Raw genomic sequence first — 11,102 nt, 5'->3', positions numbered from 1 at the left:
TGTTGGAGTCCAATAATAATCTTTTCAAGCATTATCTGTCAGAGTGGTTGTTCTGCTATGCTGTCTTTCCCCTGAATCTCAATGTTTCCACCAATCAAAACTTCCCTTTGCATCTGAATGTGTCTCTCGGTTTAATTCCCTCATCTGTTGGGCCAACTGTCCCAAACTCTGGCATTTAGCTAACACCAAAGACTTTAAATATGCTAAAACACCTCTGAGGCCTCGGTGCTCAGACGGTCACCTCAGTCGTACTGTGGGTGGAGTAGCTCTTCTGCCTGGTGTGGTGGTAGTAGGGGGGTTGAGATGGGTGCTGCCCCTGTAGATGCTGCCCCTGCCCTGCCCCCCCTCCAGCTCCTCCGTACATGCCCCCATAGGGCTGGTTAAAGAGATCCGGCATGTTTTCTATGCTCTGCTGCCTGCGGGTAGAGTAGGCATGTCTCCGGGTGGAGCTGTGCATGGAGGAGGAGGTTTGCCCCGGGGCGGAGGCCTGTCTGTGGACGTGGCGGCCAGTCGGCTCCCAGGCTTTGAAGGCTGAGCTGGTGAGCAGCGGGTGCGTGGTGGTCTTGGGGATGCGCGAGTGCTCCAGGTGGCTGGAAGGGATCGAGATTGAGAGGGGGGCATGGAGGTCGTGGTGCGCTGATATGGGCTGGTGGTGGTGGATGTACGACTTCTCTTTGGGCGGTAATGGCACCACAGGCTGGAAGGTAGGAGGTGCCACAGGTTGGTACTGGGTGAAGTCCATGAGTGGGAAGCTCTTGTAGTAGCTACGAGACGCACTGTGCGCTGTAACAAAGAAAGGGGAGGGTGGAGAGCGTGTGAGGAACAGTACAGAGGATTCATCAGTTATAAGTTGCACAATCTTTTCGGTTGGGTCTAGTTTCAGACATCATTTCTATCCCAGTTAGTTTCAGAAATCTCCTATGGCAGCATTGCTAAAAATAAGTCATATAGGGCAAGAAGCATGAGTAGGTTTATCAGTTTAGCCAGGCTTGTCATGTTGCAGTCAGTTATGAGCCATAGATGTATAATAGAACGAGACACCAAACCCCAAAAATGGCATTTATACAGTCTAATGAGAATTGCCTGCCTGGTGCATTCACCAAAAACTTTTCTAGCTTCTGGGTTTACTTCCTGTTTATGTCGCCCACTGAATATGCACAGTAGTGTTTCTCCTGTTTCTCCCGCTGGCCCTGCCCTCACATTGTGATGACATCACAGATTTTTACATCCCTTTCTTAGCTCAAATATAAATAATAGAAAGAGTCATAATTGACCTTGTTCGCCAGGTCTTTTATAATGATGGTGGATAGAGGAATTTTTTTTTTGCTTGAATACCACAAGTGACCACTGGGCAAAATTGTAAGCAAGGCTGAGCGCGTTGCCGTATCAAGGTCTTAATAATACATGCATATAAGTTTCCAGGCCAACTTCCTGTTTCAACTTTGACCTACCTACTGTACTTAAAGTAGTTGTTCGCACACAGTTTTCCTGTGAAATGATGGAGACTGTAGATATGCTCACTTTATTGTTTTTACCTCCAAATAAAAGGATTTAGATGATCTCACAAACACTTGTTATATTTTCAATCTGTCTGACCATCTGACCGCTCCATTCCTGTCCTGTCATTGTTCATTCTAGCAAGGTTACATGTTCCCAAATCTCAGCAACTACTAGTGAGGTCGATTGCCAAAGATACAAAACTGAAATCGAAGTTGGAATTAACAAGAATGATAGTCCAGTATACTGTATCATGCTCAGTTTATAACCTTTTACAATTAGGCCAGTAAAGTAAACACAAGCTATATTTGGCCTCTTAAAACTTGTTTATACTTTAGAGTCATTTTAAATTTGTCACAGTCTGTTGCAGCTCTGAGTCACATGCAGAAGTAGCCTAAAATGAACTGTCAATGTGCAAAACACAGAGTTTGTCATTGTAGGAGCACTGACGACTGAATCACACTTAATCCATGATGCATTTATGCGAGAACCTCCCGGCTCCAACCTGTCAGCAATGTCATCCTCATTTGCTCCTCAAAGTATTTTAGAAAAACTTTTAAAGGGAGGCCATGGAAGGTTTAAAGAAGAAATTACACATTCTTCTTTTCACAAATGAAAACTTGCATTCTTAAAGCTGGGATTGGTCACTTTGTAGAAACCAGCAAAAATAAGCTCGAAAAAATCCAACCGAAAAAACCTACCCGATCCCTCCAGGCCTCAGAAGCCTCTCTTTTGACCTCTCCTTTGACAGACATGTGAATGTCTAGTTCGCTACATTTAACAAGTTCTTTTAGCTTTTTTGGTCAAATAAATACATAAATAAACAACTCTGTCAAATGCCACAATCAAATAAACACAAGCAAAATAGCTGTCATGAACGTACCTCGGTGTGAAAATGCTACCCGGCTCAGCAGTTATTGCTCTTTGCTGTGGGTGTGTGCTATGTGCTAACGTTACTGGGTTAGCCACGAGTCTGTTGCTGCTGCAGTGACTTGTTGTTCTGTGGCTCAGTGGCTGTGTACCATGGATCTAATAAGGGAAATCTGGATACAGCGTTGGAGGCGGAGCCATGTTTATTCCGATAAAAGCTGCTCAGTGGGGCGTGAAGCCAAAAAAGTTTGACCTCCTCACTTGAATTGGATTAAAACAAACTAATGGTGTGGCTCTTCTAACTTTTTCCAAATGTTTTTGAACAGAACGGCTCAAGTTGTGATAGTAAAACAAGTCATTTCACTGGGGTTGTGACACGGGTCCTTCTTTCAAAATGCAAGCTAACATGATGTTGTAATTACATGGTTCAGCAAATATGTCAAATTGGCTCCAAGGATCGACGCTGTTCCTGAGAGCACAGTGCATCATTGTCATTGGTAACCATATCCAACTACCTCATGTGTCATTCACATGAAAGAAAAAAAAGTACTATAGGGATTGTAAACAACAAACAAGTTTCCACTTTGGCTGCTCTTTTCCATATTGTGCGACTGGCTTGCTAATAGCTTTAGCAATATATCCGCCTAGCTTTCTGTTATTATTGTTTTTACCTCCAAATAAAAGGATTTAGATGATCTCACAAACACTTGTTATATTTTCAATCTGTCTGACCATCTGACCGCTCCATTCCTGTCCTGTCATTGTTCATTCTAGCAAGGTTACATGTTCCCAAATCTCAGCAACTACTAGTGAGGTCGATTGCCAAAGATACAAAACTGAAATCAAAGTTGGAATTAACAAGAATGATAGTCCAGTATACTGTATCATGCTCAGTTTATAACCTTTTACAATTAGGCCAGTAAAGTAAACACAAGCTATATTTGGCCTCTTAAAACTTGTTTATACTTTAGAGTCATTTTAAATTTGTCACAGTCTGTTGCAGCTCTGAGTCACATGCAGAAGTAGCCTAAAATGAACTGTCAATGTGCAAAACATTCACATGAAAGAAAAAAAAGTACTATAGGGATTGTAAACAACAAACAAGTTTCCACTTTGGCTGCTCTTTTCCATATTGTGCGACTGGCTTGCTAATAGCTTTAGCAATATATCCGCCTAGCTTTCTGGAAGACTCTGGTCATGTGCCATGACAGGTACGTAGTTAGACAGGCAAGCAGGCTGTCCAATCATTTCACTCGACTGAATCAAACGATTGGGTGGGCTTATTACAGGCCTGAGGAAGGCACAGATTCCGGATTTTTTTCTTTTTTATGTAATAACGTAATAACCCTAACGTAAAACACACACTTGCTTAGTTTATTCAGGGGTTTTACTACTTTATCCTCACGTATAGCTAGCTGGCTAGCTACAGTATTAACATATGGTGGCTAATGTTAGCTTAATGCTTAATGATGGTAAGAAACAACAGTAAAACAGTTCACAAAATGATCAAATGTGAACAGAGAGATGATTTTGGATGAAAAACTAGATGCACAGCATGGAGTAAGTACATTTTGAGTCGGAGATAGTATAGAAAACAAGTTGAATGACAAATTAATACAAAAGTGCAAAAGCTGTGCCCAGTAGGAAGGGTCAGTATGGGCCAAAGAAGTTATGCGTTTCTCACATTACAAATAAATGTGACTTTCTTGCTCATAAAATGTGAAATTGGGAAAAAAATAACTTTAAGTGAGTGGAAAGATAACATATAAAGAGAATCTGAAGAAGGCGAAGGACGGTCAGGATGAGAGGGTTTGAAGAAGATCAAAGGGGAAAGCTGGTGATTAAAGTATTTCCAATTGGTGTGTGCCCTAAAGGTAAATACTAGCGGTATTCCTCTTGTGCTGGCAGATGAGAGGGCAGGAGGCACGGAGAGCGATGAGGATTGCAATGGAGATGATGGATGTAAAGGTATGTGTGTCAGGATGTGGGGACACAGCAGTGACGGTTTATAAATACCCTTGCCCTGAGTCTGGAGTGTGCACGTGGGCGTGCGTGTGTGTCATGGGCTAGCATGAATGTCACAGAGAATTATTTAAATAAACCAAAAACTGAGGTCATCGCCGCTAGCGTCCTGGCTACATGAGCAGTAACCTTGTCTCTGTGTGTGTTTTTACGATGAGTCCACTAACAGTAGCTGTTTGGGTTTTTTTGAAAAGCTACTATTTTTTAACTTATTTTATTCAAAAATAGGTACTAAAACCGCTTCAAATCAAAACTTTGAGAAACAATTATTGATATATCATTATAAATACACTGAGTTAAAAATGGACCCACCTTAGGGTCAATATAGCCCAGACTCGATACTGGGTTAACTTTATCCAGCACCAACTGGGTGTTTGACCCCGTGTCAGCGTTATGGTGTTAATTTTACCCAGTACCCATGGGTTGAACCACCCAACAGAAGGGCTGTTTTGATCCAAGCCCAGTAATCCAGTAATGTAAAAATAACACTGACACTTGATTACTGGGTGAAGTAAGTCTGGGAACTGGACAAATCTGTGAGCTCATGTTCAGACAGATTTCTCTGCGACCTGGTTCGTGATGGCCCAGTCACAGCTATTTATCTAATATGGGGTGTGTTTGATACATTGACTGACCAAAGCATCACTGGTCCAGATTTCCAAAGTCCCATGTCACATGTTTTCGCTGATCTGATTGGTTGTAGTTCTATCCAATTGCGTGCATGTCCATCTCGTGTCCCCAAATATTTTCGCTTGGATGGCCAAAACTGAAACTTGGACCACGGGCCAAAAGCTACGGAAGCCCTAAAGGGCCATGCATTCATACATTTTATTTCCTCCGTTTTCCCGTGATAACGAGTTCATTTCATTTGTTTTCTCGAGATCTCGAGTTATTATCTCGAAATAACAACTGCCGTTTTCCCGTGATAACGAGTTCATTTCATTTGTTTTCTCGAGATCTCGAGTTATTATCTCGAAATAACAACTGCCGTTTTCCCGTGATAACGAGTTCATTTCATTTGTTTTCTCGAGATCTCGAGTTATTATCTCGAAATAACAACGGCCGTTTTCCCGAGATAACGGGATAATTTTCTCGAGATCTCGAGATAACGAAACTTTGTTTTCCCAAGATAACGATATAATTAATTTGAGATCTCGAGATAATGACTGTGATATGATAGGCCTGAGATTATGGAGACGCCCGGGACATCGTAGCTGGTCAGCTATGTAGTTAACGACGACATCAGGCTTACTTACATAGTGCCGCTGATATAGCTGAAGCCTTGCTAACTGTCTTTTTAGATTACGCACACTAATGTGTATATTATCTGTAATAGCAAGGCATGATGCTATTTCAGCCTGTGTCAGGCCTTGATTGAGAAGATATGTGACGCAGTGATCGATATGCTCCTGCTCCTCTGACATTACTACACTGAATGATGTTTCCTGCAATGATTTAATATACTACACAATCGTTTTTGTTTTCTCAAGATCTCAAATTAATTATATCGTTATCTCGGGAAAACAAAGTTTCGTTATCTCGAGATCTCGAGAAAATTATCCCGTTATCTCGGGAAAAACGGCAGTTGTTATTTCGAGATAATAACTCGAGATCTCGAGAAAACAAATGAAATGAACTCGTTATCACGGGAAAACGGCAGTTGTTATTTCGAGATAATAACTCGAGATCTCGAGAAAACAAATGAAATGAACTCGTTATCACGGGAAAACGGAGGAAATAAAATGTATGAATGCATGGCCCTTTAGGGCTTCCATAAAAAGCAAGCATCTGTTGAACTGTATTGCTAAGATACAAAATGGTACTATACATAAGCACTGAAAGCAAGTAAGTTTTCTCCTGTGTTTATGACTCAAGAACAGGTGGAAAAATAGGATCCCAAGTTCACTTGATTGACTGACTTCCTGCATAAAATGTGACTCTGCCCACTGTGCTCAGATTATGAAAAATAATTTGTAATTTGGGATCCTTTGTATTTAAAGATAATTTTTTTACCTCACAAAATATAAAACAGCATAAACTATATACTGTTATATATACTCAATTACTGTTTTAGTGCTCATGAGCTAGGAACCTTACCTCAGAAGCTACTGTAAAGCACGTCTGTCTGTCGAGGTGTAAAAAGTATAAATATATTTTACGTACAGTGTGTAAAGATCGCTGTTGCTTGAAAAATCAACCTTGATGAGTGGTGATTTGCCTTTGGCTCACTGGTAGAGGAATGTTTTGCTCTAATGGGACGCCTGGGGTTGGATGTCGTTCTGTACACTGTAACACCCACTACTACTCAAGGACAACAACATGTGACTGACCTTTGTTGTCTGTACAGTCACCTGGTAAAAACCCTGCAGCCTCTTTTCATGACTGTAGTAGTTTATGTGACAAATCTCTTACAAAACCACGTCTGACGCACCATAAAGGTACAGTTAAAAACCATACTAATAGTGACCCAAAGTACAATGTTCGAAAAAGTGAAAATTGTTACATTTAGGTAAGTTGTGCATAAAGAAAACAATTGGATTGGGTGGATTTGTGTCCATTTGTGATACTGTAAACTAGTAGATTGGGATTAATGCAATCTTGACTGTGTCCATAAGTGTTGCTGTGCTGGATAACATAAATTACGCATCTATTAAAAGCAAAACTAAGCATTGAAAAAAACTTCAGCAAAAACTAAAAACACTCCAGTTTATTCTGCTGTGGAAATTCTGAAAGGAAATTACAGTATATAGTGCATATATTTGGCAATTAAATCCATTTGAGGAGAGTCATTAAATTAAAGGGTTCAAAAATTCAGTGAGATTCTCAACAGAATGTGAAGAAATAGCAGTTTAATGTATTGTGTTGCAAAGATGTCTACTGAAGTTAGCATACTAACCAGCCAGCCCTGTCCCATCCCTGTCCAAGGCTCCTGTGCTAGTGGTGTAAACACTAACACACCCTTGGTCCCTGAGCTCCCAGTCCGAGCCACTAACTGCACAGCTATCTGTGCTAACTAGCTAAGGGCAGCTACAGATAGCAGCAGTTAGTAGCAGTTAGTTGTCACTCTAGTCATATGCTGCCCTCCATTTGTTTTGAGTATAAGTTAGGTTAAAGTTTTATTTTGGTGTAGTTAAAATCAAAGTGAGGACACTGGAGGTATGTTCCCCTGTCACGCAGTTTTCATCATGTTTGCCCCAGTAGTTTTCTTCGTGCCTATAAGAGCTCCACTGCTGCTCCCAGAGGCTGTGTTACATGAAATACATGTATTATAGTGCTCTGTCCTTGGCAATGACCTGAGCTGTCTGCTAAAATATTGTGGCATGTTCTTAGATTTAATAAAATCACAGTGTTGTTCATATTTAAAACGATAAAAACGTTTCAGTACCATAACTAAACCTATAGTGTAACTGATTGGACAGTTCGTAAGGCCATGAGGAACTGTAAGAGAAACCCCAGATTACATCAATCTCACTCAGAGTCACTTACACAACAGGAACAGCATGGTCTCCTCTATAAGATCACCTCCTGGTTTGCCAAGAGGCAAAGATTCCCTCATCACTTGACAGCTCCTGTACTGCCATCCTACTGTACTTAAAGGTCACTGTGTCAGTTGGAGTCAGCATCGCTTTGTGCGTGTCTTTGTCACCAACTTACCTACAGCTTTGAGGGAGGTATATTTGTTGAGTCCCACTGTGCTGTGGTTGCTGTGCGGGTGTGGAAGCCCTTGTCCAAACGGCCCGTAAGCTGAGTTATTCAGATGGTACTGTTCTGGTAAGAGACAGGCAGAGAGAGAGGCAGAGTCAGTGGTAGTGATTACATTATCTTTGTGATCTAGTTCAGAGTGTGCGTCCTGTCTCATACATACAATTCATATTTGCTTTTTCCGGCCTTTGTAGTGTTCTATAGATGATGTAACCATACTATAGTAGCCATATTTAGATGATAAATAAATAAATCGTGGCTTTGAAGCATAGCTGGATTAACCCCTTAGGTAGCCCTGGAGCAGAAATGATCTGTGGGACCTGACTGACCAACAGTTCCTTCCACCCTGTGCAATCTGTAAGCACCCTGTCACCTTCAAGTACCCAGTGTGTACAGTACACACTATGGACTACACATGGCAGCTTTATTATAATTTTCCTACAGCCCCAAATCCAACATATATTCATGTGCAGCATGTGAGCACAACTTAGGAAGAAGAAGAAAAATCTTTATTTGATCACATATCATCCAATGTACAACATAGTGAAACTGGTACTCTGTATTTAAACCCATCCCGAGGGAGCAGTGGACAGCGTGTACGCACCTGTGGACGAACTCCAGATCTTAGCCAGTGCCTTCTTTTGTTAATGATTTTACCGCTGGAAATATGGCTTTTGTATAAAACTGGGCTGTCTATGCATTAGAAAGACAAACATATTTTTGAAATTGGTGCTAAGTGACCAGGAAAAAATAGGGAAAAAGAGCTGTGCTGTTCCCTTTTGCTCTTAAGGTAGAAAACTGTAAAAAAAAAGAGAAAAAAAAAGAAAACAACAACCAAGATGCGCTGCGCTGTATCGGACCAATAAACACTCCTGTGGTTGGGCGTTGACTGCGAGTTAGGCGATGCTTGGTTTTGGCTCAGACTCCGATTTAGAACAGGCGGCCAGCTAGTAACAAACATTATCGTATTACAGCTAAACAGTACACGAAAATATGAATATGAAGAAATAGACAATGAACCGGACCGTGGTTCATATTTGATCAGCACTGCCTTGTTTAAAAGTTTCATCAGAGTTTTTCAGACATGTTTTTCACAGTACAGAAGCAATATGGCGGTGACTTTCTGGTCACCATCTTTCTCTACTGCAGCTATGAGTATGCATTTCGCATCACCTGTTGGTCTTCTGTCGGCTCTATTTGGACTTCTGGGGGCTCTGGTTTCAGGCAAAATGGAGAGAAGTTTAATATTGTTTATTTGCTTGGCATACCAAACTACCTAAACGTCTGCGCCTGAAAATAAGTAATTTCACTCATTTGGTTTCTTTTTCTTTTGCCTTCACCTTTTTTCCACAAGCAAAATACAACAACTCAAGTACAATGCTTCACAGTGCCACTTGCACCTTGTGAGACACTTGAAACTTTTTATACTATTAGTAAATATGGAGAGAGATGTGATGCCATCTCCCTTTTAACTTCGAGGCTGGTGACTTTGGGTGAGACAGCGGCCCCTACCATGAGAGCCAGCAAGTCCCATGATAACTGAAGTGAGGTTAATAAACAATGGAACAAACTAGCTGAGAGAGTGAAGCCCTGGCTATTAGCATTAATGAAGTCCACTGATGCAGTCAGCGCACTTGATGTCAGCCCTGGGGATGGATGGACACACATGAAGTGCTCACGAATGTCCAAATAACACACACACACACACACACACACACACACACACACACACACACACACACACACACACACAGACACCATGCTTTAGAAAGTCACTTGGATTCGAGCGACAGAATCAGTTATTGTTTTAACATCTTTACCGATAAAATGTACCGACACAATGTTTGTGTGCGTGTCAGTGCCCCTGCTTGCGTTCACTTGATGGATCTTTCAACTGAATGAAACAATTAAGTGTATTGACATGCTCAGCAATCTGATTCGCAGTGTACAAGTTGTGCTGTGTGTGTGTGTGTGTGTGTGTGTGTGTGTGTGTGTGTGTGTGTGTGTGTGTGTGTGTGTGTGTGTGTGTATCAGAGTGTCTCAGTGGGAGAAGCACAGCATCAGGGACAAAAGATTTCATCACATCTGTGACTGTCAGTGCTAAGAAAGAGGTGTACATGGCACAACGTCTGAATACTAATGACTGCACACACACACAAGGAAGAGTCATGTGTGGTTCAGATGACGAACAGAGACAGAGAGCTGGTGAAAAAGAGAGAAACATGGAGTATGACAGGGTGCTGGTGGAATAAATTAGAATGTGATGCTGAAGCCAGGTGGGTGGAGAAATGTCAGGAGTTAGTCTTTACAGTAACAACATTTACAACTCTGAGCCTCTACCTTAATCACTGTCACACACACACACATACATGTGCTGTGCGCTGTAGTTTAAGCTGATTAGCTGTGGAGTGTGTGTGTGTGTGTGTGTATGTGATCAGTGTATCATCCAGTGTAATACAGCGGTGCTGACCTCTCAGCATGTGCCAGATTAGCGGATTATGAGGAAAACCTCCTTTTCACACTGTCATCATAATCATCACTACCTATCACGATTTCATCATCATCTTTCACTACCTTTTTATCATCATCATCATCATCATCATCATCATCGTGTATTCCTTGTGAGATATACTTGTGAGATTGCTGGTAAACAATAAAATAGGCTCTGAAACAGTCATATAGTCAATAGTTTAAATGTGATGTCATATTTTTGTTGACCAGCATTTAGTACCATTTTTACACCAAAATTTGTGCGTATGTGCAGGTTTTTTAAGCGTGGTAAACCCGGAAAAATTAAGAATTTAAGACTTAGCAAACCTTATCTCCTAAAACTTTTTATTTTTTATTTTTTTTATTTTACTATCTTAAGCCCCACACTCCATGAACAGACTTTCAGTGGTGCACACACAAACCTAAATCAGAATGCTTATGTTGATGTCCCCATGCCCATGTGCACACACACTCCCCCACACAGAAATACACAGAACAATACCTATTAATGAGTCTATCTG

At 41.2% G+C, this 11,102-nt stretch overlaps 1 protein-coding gene across 1 annotated transcript in view; it reads right to left on the bottom strand.

Annotated features, from left to right (window-relative positions):
* Positions 1-229: 229 nt before the first annotated feature.
* The window catches only part of shisa8b (shisa family member 8b), a 35,649-nt gene continuing 24,776 nt past the window's right edge, over positions 230-11,102 (bottom strand). Inside the window, exons 3-4 of the mRNA XM_073488980.1 lie at positions 8,044-8,157; positions 230-783 (exon numbers count right to left, since the gene is read on the bottom strand). Coding sequence (XP_073345081.1) covers positions 230-783; positions 8,044-8,157 — 668 coding nt within the window. The remainder of the gene's footprint in view (positions 784-8,043; positions 8,158-11,102) is intronic.

The sequence above is a fragment of the Pagrus major genome, chromosome 20, assembly GCF_040436345.1.
Source record: "Pagrus major chromosome 20, Pma_NU_1.0".
NCBI classification, from domain to species: Eukaryota; Metazoa; Chordata; class Actinopteri; order Spariformes; family Sparidae; genus Pagrus; species Pagrus major.
The sequence above is the reverse complement of the archived record's forward strand: the minus strand, read 5'-3'. Positions and strand labels throughout refer to the sequence as shown.